Source organism: Lithobates pipiens, unplaced genomic scaffold (assembly GCF_037356315.1).
Source record: "Lithobates pipiens isolate NorthernLeopardFrog02 unplaced genomic scaffold, aLitPip1_a1.2 Scaffold_30, whole genome shotgun sequence".
Taxonomy (NCBI): domain Eukaryota; kingdom Metazoa; phylum Chordata; class Amphibia; order Anura; family Ranidae; genus Lithobates; species Lithobates pipiens.
This window is the reverse complement of record NW_027507791.1, coordinates 152,344,062-152,371,820: the sequence shown is the minus strand read 5'-3', so window position 1 is coordinate 152,371,820 and position 27,759 is coordinate 152,344,062. Positions and strand designations below refer to the sequence as shown.

The 27,759-nt window shown below is 44.4% G+C and overlaps 1 protein-coding gene across 26 annotated transcripts in view; it reads right to left on the bottom strand.

The window, feature by feature from the left end:
- GPHN (gephyrin) overlaps positions 1–14,810 on the bottom strand; it is a 935,903-nt gene extending 921,093 nt beyond the window's left edge. For 11 of the 26 annotated variants that reach the window (XM_077464990.1, XM_077464992.1, XM_077464989.1 and 8 more), the window contains exon 1: positions 14,613–14,808. In XM_077464990.1, the coding sequence (XP_077321116.1) occupies positions 14,613–14,676 (64 nt within the window). In that variant the 5' untranslated portion in view covers positions 14,677–14,808. Of the gene's footprint in view, positions 1–14,612 lie in introns of all 26 variants that reach the window. The other 15 variants (XM_077464982.1, XM_077464980.1, XM_077464986.1 and 12 more) reach the window with 3 other exon arrangements.
- Between the last annotated feature and the right edge of the window lie 12,949 nt (positions 14,811–27,759).

Below are 27,759 nucleotides of genomic sequence, written 5' to 3'. Positions count from 1 at the left end.
CCCTCACTGCCTTAGCAAAGCCAGAATTGGGGCTAGCACCTTGGTGAAGACCCTTGGTGCTGACACCAGGCCAAAAGGGAGAGCTATAAATTGGTAGTGTTCGTCCCCGACCGCAAATCACAGAAACCTCTCTGATGCTTGACGCATATGAGGGCATGCAAGTATGTGTCCTTGATGTCCAGGGATGCCAAGAAATCCCCCTGATGGAGTGCAGCGACCACGGAGCGAACGGATTCCATCCTGAACCTTTGTACTTTCACAAAGCTATTGAACCGGTTGGCATAACAGGGATGTCTGGGGAAGAAGCGATAGCTTCTGACGCCATGGCAACCCACACTCACCTGTCACCACTTAGGAACCTAAGGCAAATCACACAAAATGCCCACCCTCCTAGCTGCCACAGACTGAGGGGCCCCCCCCGCAGGACTCGCCAACCTGACCCAGGTACTGCACTGTGCTGCTGCTGTCCGCTCTCCCCTGTGTCAGCCATAAGGTGTTCTAAGAAAGCACGCTGTTCTAGAAAGAAACAGTCACCCAGCGCTAGAGGCAAAACAAGCTGAGGCTACTAAAAAATGGCCGCCTCAGCAAAAACGTCTGAGGGCACCAGGAAAATGGCCGCCGGACTTCCAGAAAATGTCTGAAATGGAAAAAACTGTCTGTGGCTACAGAAAAATGGCCACAGTCCGCGCAGCGGCCTCCCCACATGGCGTACACACCAAAACACCCCACCATGGCCCAGAAACAGGGAAGAGGACAAGCAGACACCCAACACCCAGCGCAGCCCCCTGCCAGGACATGGAGCCCCACCGGAGGACCCCCAGCCAGGTACGTGCACCGCACCCCCATATGCCCAGTCACACAGTGGCCCATAGCATGGGGGGAGGCGGGAAAGGGACAGGGGGAAAAGAAAAGGGAGAGTGAGAGACCCCTTAGTCGACCTCCCAGGGACTGCCCAGCTGCTCCATCCTGCCGAGAAAGGTGGAACCATACTTACCCCTCCTGCAGGGACTGCTGGACACATTCTACAAACAGACCCATCACCCGAGCAGTACGGGGTGGCTGTCGGCCACGGCACACTGTGACACAGACTACAGCAGCCCTGTCATATGTGCGCCGTGGAGCATATAGCTCACCGGCCGCCCCTGGATCAGACGGGGCATGTCATGGCCGACCCAGCGCGTAGCTAAGGTCTGCTCATGCTTGATGGCCAGGCTGGGGAGACTAGCAGGATCTATATTATCCAGCCTGTCACCCAGCCCGGCTGTTGATTGTAGATCACCGGAATCAAAAATGCATAAAAAAAATTCCCAGGGAGACAGGTCCTCCTTCTACAGTAGGCAGAAAAAAACTGAGCTGCTAGATGCAGAGTGAGGGGCTATAGCCAGTAGGACCCCCCTCCTGGGCGGTACTGTGCAGTTTTGCTGTTTATAACATGTTCTGCCTAGTCCTCTCCTGAAGGGGTGATATAACCCTAAGGTCAAGTTGAAGATGCCATGTCCATCAATGAGCGAAAGAGAAAACCTGATACTACCGTCAGTAAAAAGTTAGGACGAGGACGCAATACTACCTTATCCTTGTGAACAATAATAATATGGCTTTTTACAAGAAAAAGCAGCCAATTCTGATACCCTTCTTGCAGCAGATATGGTTACCAGAAAAAATAGTTGTCAAAAAAGGACCAAGGGAATATGTCGTATCGGTCCAAAAAAAAAAATAAAAATAAAAAAAAAGGTTGTTTTGTAATGCCGCCAAAAACAAAATTCAAGTCCCAAGGGTTCAGGGGTGACCTAACCGGGGATTAAGCCATGTTACCACTTGAATAAAAAGTTACAAACCAAAGAAAGCAAAGCAAGTGGTTGTTGAAATACCACCGATAAGGTTGAGACCTGTCCATAGAAAGCACCAAGGCCAGCTTTATTTCTCACACCATCTGCAGAAAGACAAGGATTCTACCTTTGACCTATTTCCTGGGGTGCAACCCCTGGCTTTACACCAGGGGACATATGCTTCCCAGACTCCATAATATATAAATTATGGAGGCCAGCTCCTTTGTATTAATCAAGATAGAAACCACTGAAACCACTGAACCCGACAGCCCACGTTTCTTCAGAGTTCAATAGCTCAATGCTAATTTAGCGTTTGTAAAGGATGGAATACCGGACCTTGCGAAAGAACACACAAGAATCACCGACATCCCTTCCTGCTTGATTCTGCGAAGAAGTCGTGGACGCAGGCAGAATAGGAGGGAATGCATAAATCAGCAAGAACCAACTATGCATTTGGGAGCTAAGAATATGCATGCAATATACATACTAGGGGGAGTACAACTGGGGGAATCCATAGTGGAGAAGGATCTGGGTGCTTGGGTAGTTCATAAGCTTAATAATAGCATGCAAAGTCAAGCTGCGGTTTACAAAGCAAGCAAATTCCTTTCTTGTGAGATAAATATTATATATTATTTTACACACACACACACATAGATCATTTTGCCCCTGTACAAATCATTAGTAAGACCTCATCTGGAATATGAAGTTTTGGGCACCAATTCCATTCAAGGATATTAGGGAACTGGAGTGCAGAGAAGGGCAAACAAACTAATAACAACAGGCTAGTAGAAAGCAAAGCCAAGCTGCCACAGGCGAGAGCAATCCCATGCTTCAACCTCATGGTGCAGTTCCAGTCCGCAATCTGGACAGGAACCACTGGAACAGGAAAAGGTTTGACCGCACTCACAGGTTTGAAGCACAAAGATTGAAGATAAAAATCATCAGACAACATTGTAGACCTGGCAGAGATTAACGCGTTTCACGAGTTGGAATTCGCTTAGTCAGGATTATGACTAAGCAAATTCCAATTTGTGAAACGCGTTAATCTCTGCTAGGTCTACAATGTTGTCTGATTATTTTTATCTTCAATAAAGTCTTCATTTTTGGTTTTGCTTCAAACCTGTGCGTACGGTCAAACCTTTTCCTGTTCCAGAAACTCACAACAGGCATTGAGGAGCTCAGCTATGAGGAAAGTTCAGAGGAACTGAATTTATTCTCTATTGATCGGAGATTGGTGGGAATACGATCAACATGTATAAATACATAAGTGGTCCATATAGTGTATTTGGTGTTGGGTTATTCATGTTAAGGTCATCACAGAGGACAAAAAAGGGCACTCCTTATGTCTAGAGGAAAAAAGATTTAATCTCCAAATCCAGAAAGGTTTCTTCACAGTAAGAGCTGTGAAAATGTGGAATAGACTCCCTCAAGAGCTGGTTCTGGCCAGCTCAGTAGATTTTTTTAAAAGAGGCCTGGGATTCTTTCCTAAACGTACATAATATACCTGGATATTAACATTTATAGGTAAAGTTGATTCAGGGAAAATCTGATTGCCTCTCAGGAGATCAGGAAAGATTTTTTTTCCCCGGCTCAAGCAAATTGGTTCATGCTTTGCTGTTTTTTTTTGCCTTCCTTTGGATCAACTGTGGGTAAAGGATTGTGTATATAGGATTGTACGGTTTTTCTTTCTTTTTTATTGGTTGAATTAGATGGACTTGTGTCTTTTTTTCAACTAGACTATGTAAATATAGCCAAAGGCTTAGCAGGTGACATTTTAGGCTTGAGAAGGGGAATTTGGGGTTGACAGGAGGTAAGAATTTTTCTAGGAGGGGAAATTTGGATACGTATGCTAGGAGTGGTGATTTTTGTTGAGAGGAGGGATAGGGAAAAGGATTTGTGCAAGGAGGTGGGAGATTTGGGGGGGGGGGCTAATTTGTGCTAGTAGGGATGTTTGGGGGCATGATTTGTGCTAGGAGGGGAAATTTATGCTAGGATGGAGGATAGGGCGAGGGGAGATGGAATAGTGCTTCTTGTAGGGGGGACAATTTGAGGGTAGAGGAATGCTAAGAACGGGGATTTTTTTTGGGGGGGGGGGGGGTGCTGGGAGCATATACGGAATTAAATGATTTTAGGATTTTAACTGGGTGGGGGATTTTTGCTTAGAGGGCAAGCATGCAGATAAGTCCTCGATTTTTTTGGGAGAGGGCGGACATTTTTGCTGACAAATAATGCTTGTATGTCTTGGGAGGGGGGGGGGGGCAATTTGGCTTATTTTCCCTGGGCTCTAGACAACCTTGTCCCAGCACTGGCTGCATATACATGTACAATGGCTGTAAAAGGTTTACTGAATAAGTACACAAATGAGCTTGCAAACAGATGTGTATTGTTTGATGTTCTATGTGGTGCTTTTTTTGGAAAAAATTCAAAATAGATAAACCAGTCTACAAAACAATGTTCAATGCTAGTTGTAATTTGGTCTAGTTTTTAAATGTCCCATAAACAACATTAAAATAAATAAAAAAATCACTTTTTCCTCCTTGACGGTGCGTACTTCTGACAGTTACCGAAACAATTAGACATAATGACACCACTATTTCTATCAAAATACACCATTGCCCCTAATTATATACAATTAGTGAACTTTGGTATAATAGTCAAGTGGTTCTGGAGTAAAAAAGGGGAGGGGGGGGTATGTTTAACCACTTAAAGCCCGACCCTCTTTTTGACACTTGTTTAAAAGTTAAAATAATTTTAATTTTGTTTGTTAGAAAATTACTTAGAACCCCCAAAAATTATGTAATTCTTTTCAGACATTCTAGATAATAAAATGGCGGTCATTGCAATACTTTATGTCACACCATATTTGCACAGCAGTCTTACAAGCGCAATATTTGGGAGGGGGAGACACACTCTTGACTTAAAAAATAAAACAGTAAACGTTAGCAAATTTTTCTTTTTATGTTGTGAAAGATAATGTTACGTCAAGTAAATTAATACCCAACATGTCATGCTTCAAAATTGCGCACGCTCACGGAATGCCGATAAAAACGTTTACCCTTAAAAATCTCCATAGGCGATGTTTAAAAATGTACCTACTTCAGCCCGGACCATTTTGCTGGCCAAAGACCATACCACTTTTTGTGATTCGGCACTGCGTCGCTTTAACTGACAATTGCGCGGTCATGCGATGTGGCTCCCAAACAAAATTGAGGTCATTTTTTTCCCCACAAATAGAGCTTTTTGGTGTTATTTGATCACCCCTTATTTTTTGCGCTATAAACAAAAACAGAGCGACAATTTTGAAAAAAAAACGCATTATTTACTTTTTGTTATAATAAATATCCCCCAAAAATATATATAAATATATTTTTTTCCCCTCAGTTTAGGCCGATACATATTCTTCTACATATTTTTGGTAAAAAAATAAATAAAAAAAATAATAAAAAATCGCAATAAGCGATTATTGATTTGTAAACGCTATAACTTTTGCTCAAACCAAATAGGGCATAGTTTTATGGCATTTTTATTAATCTTTTTTTTTTTACTAGTAATGGCGGCGACCAACGATTTTTATTGTGATATAAATGCAGCGATTCCAGTGTAAATGACACTGGCAGTGAAGGGGTTAACCAGTGGGTGGCAGTGTAGGGGTTTAAGTGTTCCTAGGGGTGTGTTACTAACTGTTGGGGGCTGGGCTTTAATTTAGTGAGCACAGATCAGCGTCACTAGTTGCTAGGCAGAACGGGGAGATGCTGTTTACAACGGCATCTCTCCGTTTAGCCGCCCCGTGAGTCGATCGTGGGTATGCCCGCGGCAATCGAGTCCGCGGGACCCGTGACCGGACTCACGGGGGTCCCAACCAGCACGCAAGCGCGCCGCCGATGGTAGGGCAGCAAATTTAAAGGGACGTACAGGTACGCCCATTTGCCTGCCTGTGCCATTCTGCCGATGTACATCAGCGTGCGATGATCGGGAACCGGTTAAAGCCCCATACACACCATAAGTTTTTCCTTCAGATTTACCAAAACCATATAATATGAGGTCAAACCTTAGGAGTTTCAATTTGTATGTAATCAGGCAGGCCCTTGCACTACATGGTTCTGGTGAACCTGATGGAAAAAAATAAATAAAAATCAGCAGAAAATCTGATAGTGTGTATGGGGAATTAGAGTTACAGAGGACACCTAGTGCTATAATTATTGCTCTCGCTCTAACAATCATGGCAATACCTCACGTGTGGTTTGAACACCCTTTTCATATGCGGGCACGGCTTACGTATATGCTCACTTCTGCACGTGACCTCGGCAGGACAGGGCGCTTTTCTTTTTTTTTTAACCACTTCCCGACCAGCGCACGACGATGTACGTCGACAGAATGGCACGGGCAGGCATATTGGCGTACAGGTACATCCAATATTCAATGCCGCCCTGCCATCGAGAGCGTGCCGCCGGCGGCGCGCTCCCGCGCTGGTCGGGACCCCCGTGAGTCCGGTCGCGGGACCCGCGGACTCGATCGCCGCGGGCATCCCCGTGATCGTCTCACGGAGCGGCCGAATGGAGGAAATGCTGTGTAAACAACATTTCTCCATTCTGCCTAGCAACTAGTGACGCTGATCTCTGCTCCATGTGATTGGAGCAGAGATCAGTGTTCACTAAATGAAAGCCCAACCCCCCCACAGTTAGTAACACACCCCTAGGAACACTTAACCCCTACACTGCCACCCACTGGTTAACCCTTTCACTGCCAGTGTCATTTACACAGGAATCACTGCATTTATATAGCAGTGATTACTGTATAAATGACAATGGTCCCAAAAATGTGTCAAAAATGTCCGATGGGTCCCCCACAATGTCGCAGTCACAATAAAAATCGCTGATCGCCGCCATTACTAGTAAAAAAAAAAAAAATTTTTTTTTTAATAAAAATGCTATAAAACTATCCCTATTTTGTAAACGCTGTAACTTTTGCGCAAACCAATCAATAATCGCATATTGCGTTTTTTTTTACCAAAAATATGTAGAAGAATACGTATCTGCCTAAACTGAGGGAAAAAATGTTTTTTTTATATATTTTTGGGGGATAATTATAACAAAAAGTAAAAAATAATGCGTTTTTTCAAAATTGTCGCTCTATTTTTGTTTATAGCGCAAAAAATAAAAACCGCAGGGGTGATCAAATACCACCAAAAGAAAGCTCTATTTGTGGGAAAAAAAAGGACGTCAATTTTGTTTGGGAGCCACGTCGCACGACCGCGCAATTGTCAGTTAAAGTGATGCAGTGCCGAATCGCAAAAAGTGGTCTGGTCTTTGACCAGCAAAATGGTCCGGTCTACAAGTGGTTAAAGAAAATTTGGGTCACTTTTTATTCCTATTACAAGGAATTTAAACATCCCTTGTAATAGAAAAAAAAAAAAAGCATGACAGGACCATTTAAAATGTGAGCTCTGGGGTCAAAAATACCTCAGATCTAACATTTACACTAAAATGCAATAAAAAGAAAGATAGATAGAGATATATACATATATACACACATATATATATATATATATATATATATATATATATATATATATATATATATATATATATATATATATATATATATATATATATATATAAAATAAACTACTATAATAATGAAATGTAATTTTTTTTTATTTTTATCTTTTTGCAAAAAAAAAAAAAACATCTCTCTCCTTTAAGACCATTTTTTTTTTATAAACATACTGCATTCATCTTACCATCAATTTTGACCAAATTTCCTGTGCCTTTGTAGCTCACACATCCCCAAAACATCAGCTATCCACCTCCATGTTTCACAGTAGGAATGGTGTACCTATCATAGGCCTTACTGATGCCTCTCCAACTGTAGCGTTTATGGAAGTGGCCAAAAATCGAAACTTTGGTCTCATCACGCCAAACGAATTTGTGCCAGAAAGTTAGAGGCTTGCCTCTGTTCTGTTTGAAGTATTGTAAGCGGTATACTTTGTGGCATTTGCATAGTAATGGCTTTCTTCTGGCGACTCGACCATGCCGCCCAGCTTTCTTCAAGCACCTGCTTATTGTGCATCTTGATAAAGCCACACCATATGTTTTCATAGTGTCCTGTATTTCGCCTGAAGTTATTTGTGGGTTTTTCTTTGCATTCCAAACAATTTTCCTGGCAGTTGTGGCTGAAATTTTTAGTTGGTCTACCTGACCGTGGTTTGGTTTCAACAGAACCCCTCATTTTCCTCTTCCTGAGTAGAGATTAAATACTGCTTATTGCCATTCTCAATTCATTGGATGTCTTTTTATATCCCTTTCCGGTTTTATATAGTTCAACCAACTTTTTCCCCACGGATCCTTTGACAATTCTTTTGCTTTCCTCATGACTTAGAATCCAGAAACATCAGTGCAGCACTGGATGAAAGATGCAAGGGTCTGTCAGGAGTCAAGACACTCACTGACCTTTTATACACTCACATTACAAGATCACAGGTGAGGATGGTTACCTTTATTAGTCATTCAAACCCCTTTGTGTGCATGTTATTAGGCCAAAAATCACCAGGGTATGTAAACTTTTGCTCAGGTTCAATGGGGTATTTTCTGTTGTCATTATGATTTAAAAAGAGTAAACGCAGTTGATGGATAATAAATGGCTTCAGGCAAACACTAACCATGAGTGAAAAATTCTGCCAGGGTATGTAATCTTATGATCACAACTGTGTATAATAATAAAAAAAATTTTTTTTTTATATATTATATATATACACACACACACATATATACACGTTTTATTAGTCAATGCGGTTGATGAACTTTAGAATAGTCAAGCCTACATGCCGCCGCCGCCCCCCCTCCCCCCATATACACGACAAGGTCCTCCTTCTATACATCCCTCTTATGTATACACACTGGCTCTGTCCACTACTTCCCCCACGTGTATACACCCGGGTTTGGTATATATATATATATATATATATATATATATATATATATATATATATATATATATATATACACATACATATATACACACACACACATTTGTTTTTTTTTAACCCAGTAGTCATTGCAGGAGCCCAGGCTTATGTAGAAGTCCCAGATCTACCGTGTTGCCGTGGGAAAAGAGCAGAGTGTAGTGGCCCCCCCCGGGGGAAAGAGGACCAACATGCAGACTAAGCAGCTCTTCTGCTCCATCCTCTGCCGGAACACCTCCACCGCATCCAGCTCCCACTGAGAGCACTGACAGTCCACCCACACCATCAGGCGGAGGCTACATGGGATGGACCTCCAAGGGGAGGAAGACCAGCCTGACGGTCATGCGGCTTCAGCACAGCCGGCAGCAGATGAGAAAACACAGCTCCCCCAGAAAGAAGCCATGCATCCATGGACCCTGCTCGAGCATGGAAGGCAAAGGAGGAGGAGGAGAAGGAGGGAACAAAGACTGCTTGAGAAGAGGAGTCTGACCACCACCGACTATGTCACTCGCACCGGGCATCGCACTCCCACATGGCCTGCTGCCTGCTTTAGGGCAGTGGTTCTCAACCTCAGTCCTCAAGTACCCCCAATGGGCCATGTTTTCAGGTTTTCCTTTATTTTGCACAGCTGCTTGAAATCAATATCAATGACATGGTTTTGATAAGAGCTATTTTATCTAAGGGAAGTTCCCAAAACATGGCCCATTGGGGGTACTTAAGAACTGAGGTTGGGAACGACTGCTCTAGGGGAAGCCACGGCATTCCAGTAGGAGGGAGAGAGAAGAATTGGCTGCCCAGCGCATCAGGCAACGGGAGTTGCAGTGAGTGGGCTGATGGAAGCCCAGGCACCATGGCACCTGGGGTTTGTCGAGCCCTGCTTTATTGCATATACAGACTGATTTTACTGTTGTGGGTTTAATAACAATAACTAGGTAAGGTAGAGTTTTCCCTGAAGTATCTGTTAAGCCCCATACATACTGAGATTTTCTGCTGATTTTTATCTTCAGATTTACCAAAACCATGTAGTGCAAGTGCCTGCCTGACTGCATACAAATTGAAACTCCTAAGGTTTTGTCCTCATATTATATGGTTTTGGTAAATCTGAAGGAAAAAAATAAAATAAATAAAAAAAAAATCAGCAGAAAATCTGATAATGTGTACACATTCTAACCTGATATAAAAATTTTAAATGGTCAGCAAGGACTCTTGCAACTGGGCAGGCTGAGTCTGTTCGGTGCAACTGCCAATGTATTTCCTTTTCTCAGGTAAGTCCCAGATGCAGTGTAAAGCCTGCTTTTCACATAAATGGCTGTGCACTGCTGTACTCATATATAAAAGCAGTGCTATGATAAACACGGGTAGGATTACCAGGTAAAAATATAGGGGGGGGGGGGGGGGAATCTGAAAAAAAAATTAAAAAAATAATGCAGCCACAATAACTAAAGACTGGTAAACTGCAATACTCTCAATTTTTCTTTTTGGGTTTAGATACACTTTAAGGCAGTATTAAATCCATACCCAAAAATGTATTATAAAACAGATTACCAATCAGAGGTCTATTTACTTGCATTACTTTTCTATTTTAGGGCTAGTTCACACAACAACAAAAAATCCTCCAGATCCATTCCGGGTGGGTTTCTGCACACGCATTTTGGTGCATTACAGGATTTTTTATTTTATTTTTATTCACTAGACTGGGGTCCAGTGCCTTTTTTTAATGCTTCTGTTTTTTTTAATGTTTTCTTTATGCGTTTTACCACATTCCAGTACAGTTCTGTGCAGGGAAAAAAATGGGACATGTTCTAATTTTTTTTACAGGAGCTGCAAGCACTGGTGTGAACTATACCACTGAACACCATGTAACCTACCTTGTATGCGTTTTGGGTGAAAAAGAAGAAAAAAAAAAAAAAAGCACTGATACGCAGGTGGTGTGAAGAAACCCTAAGGCTATTTTTCTCTCTCTTCTTTTACCTGTAACTGGCCAGTATTAGAGTGCCTCCACTCTGGATGAAGGAGTAACAGAGACATCTTTGGGCAGCAGCACTGACAGTCTGGGGGAAGTGAAATGTTAGCTGGCCTAGCAGATTTAGAACTGAAGTCAAACTCCAGCTCACACTTTAGAAGCAGTTGCAGCAAGAATTGTGTTCCTTTTGGGATAAAGATTTTACATAAATAAAAGTTGATCATTGTAAGCACCCTGTTAGTGGTAAATGGTTTGTCTTAACCATTTAAACTGCTACATCAGGACAGCTTGTTCTGTTGAAAAATAACAGACTTACTAAAAGAAGCACTAGTTGAAAAGGACTTTAAAGCGGAGTTCCACCCAAAAGAGGAACCTCCACTTATCTGCATTCGCACTTCCGGGAGACAGCGTTGTAGCACCGTCCCTCGGAAGTTTGCCCCCCCTCCTCTTTCCTGAGTCACCGGGCCAATTAGAAAGTGCAGCGCGCTTTGCGCATGCAAAATAGGGAATCAACTATGAAGCCGAAAGGCTTCGCGGTCAGTTTCCCTCATGACAAATGTTGGCAGGAGCAGCACTGGACAGCCAATCCAAAAATCAGCTGGGGTGCCAACATCACGGGCTCCCTGGACAGCCAAGTGTCCATATATTAAAAACCAGGTGGAACACCGCTTTAAGCCTAAGCCCGCTGATGCGATTTCGAATGCATGTATTCGCATGACAACTGAAACATTCCTTTCCATGGAGGCCGTGCACATATATGCAGTGCCAATCTCATGCAATGTTGAAAAGGGTCCTGTGTGGGTTTAGATCAGCGTGATTTTTAACCTCTATAGACTTGAATGATAACCACATGCAAAACACATATCTGTCCTAAGATAACACGATTCCAGTACATTGCTTTGCTTTGGCTTATCTACCATCCCTGGATAAAAAGAAAGACAAAAAACAACGCATAGCTGTATCCAAATCACAATCAAATTGCTTTGGAATTGCCTCTGAATAGCATCAACAAGCACTGATAAAAAAATTAAAATTAAATCGCACTGCGAAACACTGTCAGCTCACATTGCATCAATGTGAACCTAACCTAAAAAAGAAAACTAACGCAGCCAACGCATCTAAGTATTGGTAGGCAGCAATCTAATAAAGGTTTGCTCTTTGGTTTAATACTGCTTTAACTTTACCAGTAACAAAAAAAAAAAAAAAAAACATTCTGGAAATGTATTGCTCATATAAAATGATATAACTAACATCTACCATGTTCTAGAGTCATAAATCAGTATGTGGTCAAGTTAAATAAATAGCAGCTAGACATGTATTCACCTTGAAAAAAAAATATGCACAGTAAAGAACATTACTTAAATAATGTATGTTGAAACAAACATATGGAGCCCAAAGAACTAATTTATTAAATGTGTTATGTCCAATCAATACACCAAGTTTTAAGGCAGATTTACCTATAGGGTTCAAATCAATCAGGACAGAAATTAAATCACAGTTTACGCTCCTTCTGTGCATACAAAATTATATTATATTTTTAAAAAAAATAATAATACATTACATAATGTGTGTGGGGTATGTTTTAATTGCTTGTTTATATGGTTCCCATTTAGCCTGAGTATTAGAAAATTGCATTACCGTTATATAACTATTACACAGCCATAGGTTCTATCATGGATGGTACATTAGAAGATACATTGTTTCATTTGCACTTCTATACTGAGATGGCTGGTGGGAGCCCAGTAGCTTGGATTCAGCACCACTACACAAGAACAGCTCCATGATAGGAATTGGGGGGGGGGATCTGGGGAATTCCCACAATACATTCTCTTTTCACCTGGATATCATTTCCTCATTTCATAAAAAAAATAAGATCACAGCAAGCAAAATATAGCAGAGACATGCTCCTTTATTTCACTAGACATATTATGAACAGATCATCTGTCAGCACAGAATCTAGACTATCTGAACCAGAGGAAGAGCCCCCCATAAGTGAAGCATGGTCAGCTGCAACGTCTGCATTGTACTCCATAAAAAAAATCTGCATCTTAACGCTGGAAATCTGCCTTGTGCAATCATATTAGCGCCTGCAAATCCATTTCAGCTCACCGCTTGCTCCGGCAGATCACCCTCCCCCCTTTCTTTTTCTCAGTGCCACACATAACAATAGCAATTTTTTTTTTTCTGTTTTGAATGGAATCCCCTTACATTGCAGATTTTTCTGTCATCATCCTCTAAATAATATATCCAGATCACTCAATTCAGGGCTCTCTCGCTTGCCTTTTTTACGTCACTGAGCTTGAAACTCCAATACCTCCCCGTTTGAAAAATAAATAAATAAATCACGCTGAAGGAAAAAAAAAAAAAGGGGGGAACGAGATCTAGAGGAAGAGATGGAGGATGGGAAACCTTTGCTTCAGATCTATATTAAAAAAGGCAATCTGCTTTAAAAAATAAATAAAAAAAATACATAAACAGAACACATCTCGTACTGTACGTAGTTAATAAAAATAATAAGAGATTCTACAGATGATCATATCCAAAGATATGATCATATTCTAAAGACGATCAAATCTCTCTTAATGTTATTGATCTTATATGATCGTCCTTAGAATATGATCGTCCTGGAGAATCTCTCTTAATATTATTGATCTTAAGAGAGATTCTACAGTACGATCATATTCGATCAATAATATTAAGAGAGATTCTACAGGGTGATCATATTCTAAGGACGATCATATAAGATCAATACTATTAAGATAGATTCTACAGGATGATCCTATCCAAAGATATGATCATATTCTAAAGATGCTAATATAAGATCAATAATAATAAGAGATTCTAAAGATGATCATTGGTATTAAAAAATAAATAATAAAAAAAAGATCTAGAGGAAGAGATGGAGGATGGGAAGCCTTTGCTTCAGATCTCTATTAGAGTGGCAAGCCGTTTGATAAAAAGAAAAAAAAAATACACATACAACAGAACGCCACAGGATTACCGTGCATGGAAACGCCGGACCTTGTACAACGAGAGAGATTCTAAAGAGGATCGTTTGTATATTATTATTTTTTTTTTTTTAAAGGGATGAAAGGGGGATCTGCATGAAAGGAGAGTCGGAGGAGCTGATTATGCTGGCTGGGCCGCCGCGTCCCTGACCGTTCGTCAAAACAGCTTTGTTAGCATTGACAATAAAGATCGCCTACTGTATGTCCCCCCGCCACTGCAGGCGTGCTGGTGAGCGGAGAGGGATCAGGGCTTTCTAAATGACTGCAATCCTTATCTGGTCTCCATGGGTGGATTTCCCCCAATCTCCAGCCATCAGCCTGTGTGTGCTAAATTCAGACACATCATAAAAAGGGATCCTAGGAAGGGATCTCCACCAGCAACACAGCCACCATTAACATTCACTAAAAAAAAATAAGATGTGATTGGGATCCAGATTGCCAACCTCAGCCCAGGCACCACCAAGGGGGGCATCTGATCACCTATACAATGGAAGGTTCTAGGACACACACACACACACACACACACACACACACACACTGCCTATGGGATCCATACACATCTGAAAACAGCAAGGACATCCATCTTTCCCCGTCCTATGGGCAGAGTTCTGCCAATGATAAAGAGGTGAGAGAAAATGGCACCTAATGCAATGGAAATAGGGGACAGCATAGGCAGGTGGCGGGTGCACGCAGCGCTCATGGCCGGCCGCAGGGCCCCACACTGCCGGTTAGAGGAGAAGACACACACACACATTTTATATATATCACACATATATACACACACTCCGCACACTCTCACATATACACACATACGGCGGTAACGGAGAACACGGCAGGCCAGCCGCCGTCTTTACCTGTCAGCACCCCGACGCGTATTTGGTGGTCGTGATTAGTGAGGATCATGCCCTCGGTCGCCATCTTCCTTCCGCCGGAGCTGCGGTCACCGGCCGTTCACCGAGTAGGAGGAAAAACCTGGGCTAGAAGAGCGGAGAGCCAAGGCGAGCGAGCCGAGCGACGAGCACATCCACCCCGGCCGAAGGGAAAGACGGAGAACTCTGAACAGGAGGGGGGGAGGAGGAGGCAACCAGGCGTGAGCAGCGCACGGCCGATAGAATGGAGCGAGGATACCTTCGCTGGCTCACCCTGGAGACAGACAGTGCTGTGTGTGGAAAAGTGTGTGCTGGCCCAGGTGTCTAGGGCATGTGCTATCCGTACACTGGTCATTGTATGAAAAAAGCATTGACTAAATAGTAGCAGTCGGATAGTTCACGCTCTGTTGTATACAAAGAACGTTGTACTTCTCCCATTAGGTGCAAATATTGCGATTCATACTTTCTTTTACTAATGCTGGCCATACACTATACGAAAAATCGGCCAAACCTATTTTCGAAAAATGAACATTCGGCCGTGAGCGCAAACGATAATCATGTAAATGACTAATAAATCATTCAGTGGACATAAATGAATGCATTTTTTGTTTTTTACATATACATAGTGCAGACAGTTCACACGGGAAACACATTAATATTTCAATATATCGTTCATTCAGCAGAAAATTTCCAAACTTGTCCTTAGTTTTTTCGGCTCAAAAACGTCCCAACGCTTATCGATTTTGTGCGCATTAAGGCTGGATTCACACCTATGCATTTTTAGTGCTTTTTGGCGAATTGCACTACAGCCCATTTAAAGCGGAGTTCTCCTGAAAAGTGGAAGTTCCGCTCATTTGATTCCCCACACTAGGCAGGGGAGGGGGGTGCAGTATAATACAGGTATCTGCACCCACTTCCGGGAATAGTCTCCCGTGGGAGTCACGCCCCTTCCAGCAGCCCCCCACTGTCTCCTGGGAAAAACACAGGTCCCAGGAGATAGAGGGGACCACTTGCGACGTGCAGTGCGACTCGCGCATGCGCACTAGGGAACCGGGAAGTGAAGCTGCCACGCTTCCCTTCCTGACTCCCTCAATGAGAATGGCGGTGGCAGCAATCGAGAGCTGAGCGGTTGCTCGGCTTCAGCTGCCGACATCCCTAGACCCTGGGACAGGTAAGTGTCCATTTATTAAAAGTCAGCAGCTGCAGTATTTGTAGCTGCTGGCTTTTAATAATTTTCTTTTTTAGGTGAACTCCTTCTTTAACATGGATTCCCATGGAACACGTTCTGTAGTGCAAAATGCAAAAAGCACTGAAAATGTGTAGGTGTGAATCAAGCCTGAGTGGCCGAAAAACAAACAAACTGTCTAAATGACGGAATTTCTGCTGATTTTTCATATAGTGTATGGCCAACATAGGGGCCAGTTCACACCACATGCAGTCCAGAGCGTTTTTCTGGATATTTTTTGTTGTTAAGGCTCGATTCACATCTATGCATGTTGCTTTTGAGCGTTTTTGCGGTGCTTGTCACGTTTTTGGACACGCGTTTTTGCCACGTTTTGCGTTTTTTTTTACACTGTAGTTGCTTAGCAACCAGCTATATACAGTGAGGAGAAAAGGGAAAAAAAAAAGCAAATCGCGGCAAAAAACTTTTTTGATGCAGGTCCATTGACTTCTATTACATGCAAAACGCTGCATTTTGCATAAAAAAAGTCCCCGACCCTTTCCAAAAACGCAGAGGCACAAAAATGCATTGATGAGAACATGTTCCATAGGAACCCATGTTAAAAAATGTCCCTGTATTTCTGCAAAATGCATCAAAAAACGCGTTATTGTGAATCAAGCCTAAGTGCTCATGCACACGGACGTTTTAAAAAACTGGCTGCAAAGCTAGCTCCGACGCCTGGAAAAAATCGGCGTTAAAAACGTGATTTTTACCGCGTTTTGCATTGGCGTTTTTGCACGTTTTTTAGCGTTAGCGTTAAGTAGCGTTTTTAACCACTTCAGGACCGCCGTATTGCCAATGTACGTCAGCACAATGGCACAGGCAGGCACAATCACGTAGATGTACGTGATTGCCTTCCAGCGGGTGGGGGGTCCGATCGGACCCCCTCCCGTTGGATACGACGGTCCGGTTCGTTCCAGGAGCGCTCCGTGATGAGGGGATGGCCGTTGGTTTTCGGCCACCCCCTCTGGATCGCTCCTGGCCAATGAGAAGCTTCCTCCCACTGTGTATTGTTTACACAGGAAGGAGGAAGTGATGTCATTCTCCTCGGGGCGGTCTTTTTAACCGGACTACGAGGAGAAGACTAATAGTAAGTGTGCACCAACACTACACTGACATGTAGGTACACACAGGCACACAAACCCCCCCCCGATCCCCCCCCCCGATCGCCCCCCGATCCCCCCCCCAGTCACAGTGTCACTGATTGCATTGATCATTTCTTTACTGATCAATGCATTCAGTGTCAGTTGTGACAGTAAAAACTGTCAGGACAGTTAGTGTTAGGTCCAGGGTAGCCCCCTATCACCCCCCAATAAAGATTTAACCCCCTGATTGCCCCTAGAGTTAACCCTTTCACCCCCTTTTGCCAGTGTCACTAAGCGATCATTTTTCTGATCGCTGCATGTGTCGCTAGGTAGCTAGTTATTTTTTTAGGTTCACCGCCAGGTTTTTATATCGCTAGGTACCCCGATATACTACCCAATAATGTTTTTAACCCCCTGATTGCCGCTAGTTAACCCTTTCACCCCCTTTTGCCAGTGTCACTAAGCGATCATTTTTCTGATCGCTGCATGTGTCGCTAGGTAGCTAGTTATTTTTTTAGGTTCACCGCCAGGTTTTTATAGCGCTAGGTACCCCGATATACTACCCAATAATGGTTTTAACCCCCTGATTGCCGCTAGTTAACCCTTTCACCCCCTTTTGCCAGTGTCACTAAGCGATCATTTTTCTGATCGCTGCATCAGTGTCGCTAGGTAGCTAGTTATTTTTTTAGGTTCACCGCCAGGTTTTTATAGCGCTAGGTACCCCGATATACTACCCAATAATGGTTTTAACCCCCTGATTGCCGCTAGTTAACCCTTTCACCCCCTTTTGCCAGTGTCACTAAGCGATCATTTTTCTGATCGCTGCATGTGTCGCTAGGTAGCTAGTTATTTTTTTAGGTTCACCGCCAGGTTTTTATAGCGCTAGGTACCCCGATATACTACCCAATAATGGTTTTAACCCCCTGATTGCCGCTAGTTAACCCTTTCACCCCCTTTTGCCAGTGTCACTAAGCGATCATTTTTCTGATCGCTGCATCAGTGTCGCTAGTGTTGCTAGGTAGCTAGTTATTTTTTTAGGTTCACCGCCAGGTTTTTATAGCGCTAGGTACCCCGATATACTACCCAATAATGGTTTTAACCCCCTGATTGCTGCTAGTTAACCCTTTCACCCCCTTTCACCAGCGATCACAGTATAAGTGTCACTGGTGACGCTGGTTAGCCAGTTAGTTATTTAGGTTACCCGTCAGGTTTTTATATAGCGCCAGGGACCCCCATATACTACCTAATAAAAATTTGAACCCCCTGATTGCCCCTAGTTAACCCTTTCACCACTGATCACCGTATAAGTGTTACGGGTGACTCTGGTTAGTTTGTATTTTATAGCATCAGGGCACCCACCATTTATTACCCAATAAAGGTTTAACCCCCTGATCACCCGGCGGGTGATATCAATTAGGTTTTAGGGTCAGGGTCTGTGTCGCCCCAGGCAGCGCTAGGTTAGTGCCAGTACCGCTAACACCCACACGCAAAGCATACACCTCCCGTAGTGCTATAGAATCTGAACAGATCAATATCTGATCTGATCAGATCTATACTAGCGTCCCCAGCAGTTTAGGGTTCCAAAAAAACGCATTGTTAGCGGGATCAGCCCAGATACCTGCTAGCACCTGCGTTTTGCCCCTCTGCCCAGCCCACCCAAGTGCAGTATCGATCGATCACTGTCACTTACAAAACACTAAACACATAACTGCAGCGATCGCAGAGTCAGGCCTGATCCCTGCCATCGCTAACAGGTTTTTTGGTAGCATTTTATATTTAAATCCGGAAGGCAGTGCTTGGTTTTCGGGGTCCCGTACGTGGCTAGGCTCCCAAAAAGTCCCCCACATGTGGTATCCCCGTACTCGGGAGAAGCAGCAGAATTTATTTTGGGGTGTAATTTGACTTCTGCCCATAGCATGTGTGAGCAATATATCATTTAGTGACAACTTTGTGCAAAAAAAAAAAAAGTTTGTAATCTTCCCGCAACTTTTGGCAAAATATAAAATATTCCATGGACTCAACATGCCTCTCAGTAAATAGCTTGGGGTGTCTACTTTCCAAAATGGGGTCATTTGGGGGGGTTTTGTGCTATTTTGGCATTTTATGGCCTTCGAAACTGTGATAGGTAGTGAGGAGTTAAATCAAAAATTTGCACCCTTAGAAATCCTGAAGGTGGTGATTGGTTTTCGGGGTGCCGTGCGCGACTAGACTCCCAAAAAGTCCCACACATGTGGTATCCCCATACTCAGGAGAAGTAGCGGAATATATTTTGGGGTGCAATTCCACATATAACTATGGCATGTGTGAGCAATATATCATTTAGTGACAACTTTTTGTAAAAAAAAATTTTTTTTTTTTTTTGTCATTATTCAATCCCTTAGGACAAAAAAAATAAATATTCAATGGGCTCAACATACCCATCAGCAATTTCCTTGGGGTGTCTACTTTCCAAAATGGGGTCATTTGGGGGGGATTTGTACTGCCCTGCCATTTTAGCACCTCAAGAAATGAGATCGGCAGTCATAAATTAAAAGCTGTGTAAATTCCAGAAAATGTACTCTAGTTTGTAGACGCTATAACTTTTGCGCAAACCAAAAAATATACGCTTATTGACATTTTTTTTACTAAAGACATGTGGCTGAATAAATTTTGCCCTCAATGTATGACTAAAATTTAGTTTATTCGATTTTTCTTATAACAAAAAGAAGAAAATATCTTTTTTTTTCAAAATTTTCGCTCTTTTTCCATTTATATCGCAAAAAAAAAATCGCAGAGGCAATCAAATACCATCAAAAGAAAGCTCTATTTGTGGGAAGAAAAGGACGCAAATTTCGTTTGGGTGCAATATTGCATGACTGCGCAATTACCAGTTAAAGCAGCGCAGTGCGAAATTGGAAAAAGACCTCTGGTCCTTAAGGTGTTTATTGGTCCGGGGCTGAAGTGGTTAAAGAAACACATCTCTTGGCTATAGCACTCAGAAAACAAAGAAAATATGTTGCGCGTTTGTGCGCGTTTTTGCGCGTTTTCCCGCGATTCGCGTTTTTACAGCTCTAGCTCCGCGCCAGGGAACGCACTGGTCCTGGGTTTTTTTTACAGCTTAAAAACGCCTATGCCATTTGCAGCTCAAAAACGCCTAGGTGGGCATGAAGCCATAGACTAACATGGACAGGCCTTTTTAAGCTGCAAAAAACGCTCAAAAAAGCGGCTGTAAAAACGTCCGTGTGCATGAGGCCTTAGTCTCTCACTGTTAAAATAAACTTGCCATTAAAATTATCGACTGATCACTTCTTTGTCAGTGGGAAACGTACAAAATCAGCAGGAAATTAAATACGTTTTTTTCCCCTTACTGTATATAAAATTGTATCAAAACAAGTATAAAAATAAATATGGTATAGCATAAAAAATATCAAAATAAAATCTTAGCAATAAAACAGGTTAAAAAATCCATAAAATAAAGTAAAGGCCGGTTCACGCCATAAAAACGCACTACAGATCCATTCCAGATGCGTTTCTGCATGCACGGTTTTTATGCATTTCTGGATGCATTCCAGGTGCTTTTCTTTCTTCTTTTTTTTTGGACCAGTTCCCACCACAAGCAGTCCAGTGCGTTTTTGTTCTGCATCAAAAACGCATGGAAAGTAGGTCATATGGCTTCCAATGGTATAGTTCACACCAGTGCAGTCAGATCCAGGGCGTTCCAGTTCCAGAGAAAAAAGTAGAGCATGCTGCATTTTTCCTGCTCTGGACTGTACTGGTACGCAGTAAAATGGATCAAAAACGCACTGGGCCCTAGTATAGTGCTGGTGGTGGGGGGGGGGGGGGGGGGGGGCGGTGGGATCACTGGTTCACACCACAAAAATGTACTCTGGATCTGTTCCAGATGTGTTTTTGCATGCGCGTTTTGAGGGTCAGTTTGCACCAGACGCAGTTCCATGTGCTTTTTTCTGCACTAAAAATGCACGCACAGTGTTTTCCATGAACTAGAGCTATTGGAATACATGGAAAACACTGTGCATGCATTTTTAGGGCCAGTTCATGCCACAAAAATGCACTACGTTCCAGATCAGTTTTTGCTTACAGTTCACACCACACGCAGTTCCAGTGCATTTTTGATTTGCTAGGTTCCAGTACAGTTCTGTATAGAAAAAATGCAGCATGCTCTACTTCTTTTTCTGCACCAGAAACTGACTTCACTGGTGTGAACTAGAGCCAATGGAATATGTGGAAAACACTGCATGTATTTTGCCGAAAAAGCGCACAGAACTGCATCTGGTGTGAATCAGCACTTACTGTGTATTTTTTATGCATTCCGGTGCACTTTTGATGCGTTTCCGGATGCATTTCAGGTGCTTTTTTTCTTTTGTTTTCCTGTTTTTTTCCACTATACTAGGGTCCAGTGCATTTTTGATGCATTTCAGTGTGTTTTAGGGCATATGTAAGTCATATTATGGGCTTACCTATAGGTACAAATAATCATTGAGGGTTACAACCACTTCAAGGTTTTTTACTTTATTTATAATTTTATTTATTTTTTTTTCAAATTTTTTATTTAACACAAGAAGACCAGTATACAGGGATCAGAACAAACAACAGTATAGACAACAGTACAGCTGTAGTTAAACAAACGGCAATATATCTATACCAATTCAAACAGGACGCTCGTCACTAAGACTTCACCATTAGGTGGGCCTAGAGCGTAAGGACAGGAATTACTCCCACGGCCGACACTGTCTCCTCCGGGGAGGGGTGTGGCATGTCTAGGCGAGGAGAGCGGCGGCGTGTCTGACCCTGTAAGTGTGGTCTTGCCTTTTTTTTTTTTTTTCTCACTAGGGTTTTCCCTAAGGTTATGAGAGGACCGGGGTGGGTCCGTGGGGGAAGGGTGTAACAGGGCAATACGGGTCGGGTCATTAGAAGGGGGGAAAAAGGGGGAAAAAATAAAAATAAAAAAGGGGGAGGGTTGGGAGGGAGGGTACTGTGTCATTATCCTGAAAGGGTTGTCAGTCAACTCTCCGGAGAGCACGTCCCTCATTAGAGTATCTGAAGGCATTCCATGCCTGCCACGTTTTAGAATATGTTTCCTGTCGGTGCTGGCTGGTGAGTATCAAGTCCTCCAGTCGGCTAATATCATCTACTTTTTGTAGCCATCGGGCGGTAGTTGGTGGGTTCGGGGATTTCCAGTTAAGAGGTATGCACGTCTTAGCTGCATCCAGAAGGTGCCGTATCACAGATCTGCCATATTTCCGGGAAGGTATATCCGTCACGTGGAAAAGAAAATAGGCCGGTGAAAACGGCACCACTCGGTCAGTGAATGTCTGGGTGATACGCCACACCTCTCTCCAAAAATTATACAAACGGGGGCAGGACCAGAATATATGCAGGAGGGTGCCCTCGTCTGAGTGGCACCTCCAGCATCTGTCCGAGGTCGTCAGGAAGATCTTATGGAAAAGAGCGGGGGTTTTGTACCAGCATGAGAGAATTTTAAAGTTTGTTTCCTGTTGCCTGGTGCATAGTGAGGACTTGTGGGTGAAATTAAGTATTTGTTGTTTCTGATTGTCTGTGAAGATAATAGCTAGGTCTCCTTCCCACTTAGCAAGATATAGGGGCTGGAAATCTTTCGGGGGTTCAATCAACATTGCGTATGTTATGGACAATGCGTGGGTGAGGGTCCCGCTCTCCGTGCAGAGCTTTTCTAGGTTTGTAAGGGGTCTCCGTGAATCATTGGGAGGTGGCGGTATGTTCTTAAGAAAGTGGGTAAGCTGGGAAGCCCGCAGAAAGTCTAGGTGGTATGGGCCCCCGGGGTCCGTCAGTTCCGCATATGTCTTCCACCTACCCATTACACTAAAAGGGGATGCTTGGAAAAGGCCTTGCCTACCAAGGTCCCGGAAACGTTTGTCCTTGAGTCCTGGGGCGAAATTCGGATGGCCAATTACAGGTCGCACCGGCGAGTCAGGTGTCGACAGTTCCGGTTTAGTCAAGAGGTGTGAGCAAATTTTCGCAGTATTGCCTATCAGGGGGTGACGTCTAAGCTCAGTGGGTAAGTCTCCATAGCATCAAGGACTGCCCGCCAAGGGTACTTCAAATTGGTCCTGCTCTAACTGCGTCCATAGTTTGGTGTCTCTATGGCGACACCAGTCTAGGAGTCTACTGAGGTGGGTGGCATGATAGTACTTCCGGATCTCTGGGAGTGCTAAACCCCCTCGATGTTTGGGGTTGGAAAGCATTTTCCTGTTTAGGCGTGGATGGTTACCTGCCCACAAGAAACGGGTGAAAAGTGAGTGAACCTGCCCAAAAAAGGCTCTGGGGATGTGGATCGGGAGGGCCTGGAATAGATAGAGGAATTTTGGCAGTATCGACATTTTAAGAATATTACTACGGCCTAGCCAGGAGTGCATACCGCCCTCCCAACTATCCAGAAGCTTCTGTACCGATTTCAGTAAAGGGGGGAAATTAAGTTTATAAAGATGCGATATTGAAGGGGGAATATAAGTGCCCAGATATTTCAGGGCAGTATCCGACCACTTCAGTTTAAAAGAGTCCTTTAGATGTTGTAGTCGTGTGTGTGGTATCCCCACCCCCATTGCTTCTGACTTGGAGAAATTAATACGCAGGTTAGATAGTTGGCCATATACATGAAACTCCGGCATAAGGGCCTTAAGAGAAGTCTCAGGGTTTGCTAAGGATAACATAAGGTCATCGGCATAAGCAGATACCTTACGCCGAGTCTCCTTGGTCCCTATTCCCGTAATGTCAGCGTTATTACGAACATGGCATAAAAAGGGTTCTAAGGTCAAAGCGAACAGCAAGGGGGACAGGAGACAGCCCTGTCGAGTGCCGTTCGTAATAGGGAACACATCAGAAAGTATCCCGTTCATTCGTACCCTGGCTGATGGCTTTGTGTAGACTGCTGTAATCCAGCGTAGCATTTTGTCCCCGAGGCCAGCATATTCTAATGTATTAAACATAAATGACCACTCGACCCGATCGAATGCCTTCTCGGCATCCGTGCCCAGAAACACACTCGGGGTCTTGGTTCTGGAGGCTATGTGGAGCAGGTTAAGGACTTTCGTAGTGTTGTCCCTTGCCTCTCTAGATGGAACAAAACCGACTTGGTCCATGTGGATCAGCTGAGGAAGATGTTGCTGCAGCCTCATGCCCAGAATTTTGGTGAAAAGTTTCAGGTCCGAGTTTAGGAGGGAGATCGGGCGGTAGCTCCCGCATTGGGACAGGTCCTTGCCCTCTTTGGGGATGACCGAGATATGCGCTCGCAGAGTGGTGTCGTGTTATCTGGTCGCCGTCCCCATCCTATTAAAGAGATCCACTAGGGGGCTACCCAAAGATGGAAACAGAGTCTTATAGTAGGCAAGTGTCAAGCCGTCTGGGCCTGGCGCTTTGCCCGGTTTCGCACTCTTCAAGGCCGATTGTACTTCCGTCAACGTAATGGGTCCCTCCAGGGAGTCACGCATTTCTGGCGATAGGGATGGCATTTTGGAGTCTACAAGATATTGTGAGATAGCGGCGGGGGATGGCGGTGGCCCGGACAAGTTGTACAGTGAGCTGTAATAGTTCTTGAACTCTTGGGAGATCTGTAGGGGTAACGACTGTTTTTGTCCCGATGGTGTCATGACATGAGAGACATAGGACGCCATACGTTGCGTTTTCAAGGTCTGAGCAAGATGTCGTCCGCATTTGTTGCCCGACTCGTATACCGTCCGCCTACATTTCTGTAGAGCTGCTTTAGCTCTATACTGGAGGAGGTCATTTATTTGTGAGCGGATAATGTCTAGTTCTACGCCAAGGGCTCGAGACGGGGCTGTTTTATGCGTCTGTTCCGTGGAATGGAGCTTAGCAAGGAGGGAGTCTAATTTTTCAGTCCTCTGTCTTTTCAGTCTGGCCCCGTGTTTTATGAGGATCACCGCCTTATGGGCTTCCCACACTACGTCCATGTCGCTGTCCGGGGTGTTGTTTGTGACAAAGTAATGGCCTATTTCCTTGATCACGTCTGCCAGAATTACGGGGTGTCATGAAAATCGCATGAAGAGATTGTCCTCCAGGTCTTCTGATTTACGATCGTCGCGGGTACGCACGATCGTACGAACGCCCTTACGTTCGCATACAGGTGCGCGGGCACGTGCGCGGTCGCGTGCGTGCGTCCGTGTTGGCGCCAAACGGCCTATTTAAACTAGCCTCTTGCCAATAGTCTTTGCTGTCTGCTCTACAGCGTTATACCTGTGAGACCTGATCCGTATTGTTTGTTCCTGTTTGACCCGGCCTGCCTGTGACCCATCTGCTATCCGCCTGCACCCGACCCCGGCTTGTTGTGACGATTCTCCTGCCTGTTCCTTTGTACTTCGTTCCTGTCTGATATCCGATCCGGCTTGCTTTGACCATCCGTCTGCTAAAGGTGAACCTGCTTATACTGAACTGTGTCATCTGCTGCAAGTAACCTGCTTATACTGAACTGTGTCATCTGCTGCAAGTAACCTGCTTATACTGAACTGTGTCATCTGCTGCAAGTAACCTGCTTGTATTGAACTGTTCACCTGCTGTAAGTGCCTGCTCATATTGAACTGCTTATCTGCTGCAAGTACCTGCTTATATTGCGCTGTTTGTCTGCTTCAAGCCACTTGTCATATTGCACTGTTCATCTGCTTCAAGTCACCTGTCTTATTGAACTGTTCACCTGCTGCAAGTGCCTGCTCATATTGAACTGTTTATCTGCTGCAAGTACTTGTGTATATTGCACTGTTCACCTGCTACAAGTTGCCTGCTTCCCTGCACTGCTTATCACCAAGTTACCTGCTCCATTGAACTGTGTTATCTGCTATAAACTACCTGCTGATCCATTCACTGTGATTACCTGCTCCACTGAACTTCACCTACCCATCCTACCCATCTGTTGATCCTGCCAGGCACCTGTACCCCTCCTTACTCCTGTGTTCCCTGTTACATTGCCAGGAAACCAGTAGTGGGAGTCGTAAGGGAGGCCTCTCTCCGCAATCCGGGCTCGCTACTAGAAGGTACGTGACACGGGGTCTTGTAGCAAACTCTCATTAAGGCGCCACTGCGTTTGAGGGTGCGTATGTTTGTCTGACAAATTATACTGCATGCTGATTGGGGCGTGATCAGACCATGTAATCGACCCGATGGAAGTGTGCGCCACTGCGTGCAGCTGTCTGTGTGGTATCAGAAAATAGTCCAGACGTGAGTAAGTCTGGTGTGGTTTTGAGAAGAATGTGTAGTCGCGTTCCGAATGGAGGAGTCGCCAGACGTCTATGAGTTGTGCCGAATGTAAGGATAGGCCTATACGTTTGCGCATGTCTCTCGTGGTAGTAGATGTACCCGAAGAAGTGTCTTCTATAGGGTTAAGAGGGATGTTCAGGTCGCCCCCCACTTAACTGGCCGTCAGCAAAACGTTGAAGGTGTTCCAGTCTTTTGCGAAGGAATACGTCCTGACGGTCGTTCGGGCATAAAGGTTTGCTAACGTGACCTTCCTCCCCCCAATCATACCCTTCAAATACAGGAAGCGTCCCTCCTTATCTGTCTGGGATTCTATCAGTGTCCACGGCACCCTTGCCGAGATGAGGATCGTTACCCCCCTAGCTTTGGCTGCAGTATATTTGGAGTGGTATGCTAGTGGGAAATGTTGATTTTTAAGTAATGGCAGACTACTGTCCTTGAAGTGAGTTTCCTGTATATACACCACATCTGCTTTGGCACGTCGTATGTCGTGGATAAGGATCCTATGTTTTTCAGGTATATTAAGACCCTTTGCGTTGATGGAGACTATGTGGAGAGAGTCCATCGCTATAAGCGATAGTATACCAAGTCAGGGGAGGGGAAGGGGGGAGGGAGGAAGAAGGAGAAAATAAAAACAGAACAGGGGGGGGGGGGGGGGGGAGGTTATAATAAATGGGAAGGGGGGGGACGTAAGTAAAATATGCGTGGGGTATGGGGCCGTCACAAAACTGTGCAGCCAAATGGGAAAACTAAATTAGCCTAGTCGGCTGCAACGCTCTCCAGAGCTACCTCTGGTTACTGAGCGTAAACCTAAGTGGGAGCTGGGGTGAACCGAGTTGTAGAGGTGAACTCCCGGTCCTTCATGGTACCCCACCCCCGGCAACCTACAACCATACGCTAGAAGAAATAAAAACAGATATAGAAACCGGCATAACAAGAAAAGCAAAAAATAAGGACAACAGGTTAGCATTTACGTGTGTTGGCATCTGCGCCCTCAAGTATAACAGTGCAGAAGGCATACTACCAATGGCAGGGGGCCGCACGGATCATGAGGGACCGCCACGCGGAAGCCGCAGAGGGACACCAGTGCCCTTTACCGAACTCTAGAGCTAGTGGGGTTCGTGTCCCTGCTGGGGCCACCAGCCCCACCAAGCAATCCCACATCCCCCAGAACACATGCCCCGGTGCTGAGGCATAGGTCAATGTAAATGAGAACCCCCCTCCCCAATACCATCAGGTCAAGTGCCCAATCAGGCGTAAAGGCCTTCAAAGGCTCTCTGGCAAGCCCGTGGTTCCCCCCCCCCTCCCCTAGTGCAAAAAGGTATCAGGTCAACGCAAACCCCCGGGCTCCTCCCCTCAAGCAATCTGCTTGCTATGTGTCAGATAACATGTCCCCAGGGGTAGAAGTCCCATCTGCTCCCTCTGTACCGGGGTGTAAAATGTTCCTGCAGATAGTGGACCCGCTGTCGGACCAGAGGATGGTTGACCTGAGTCAGGAAGTCCCAGCCAGATCTCCTCCCCCAGCCAAAATATAGTCAGGGCCGGCAATGTGCTCCTCCGCACCCTGGCCTAAGAAAAAGAAGGGCCG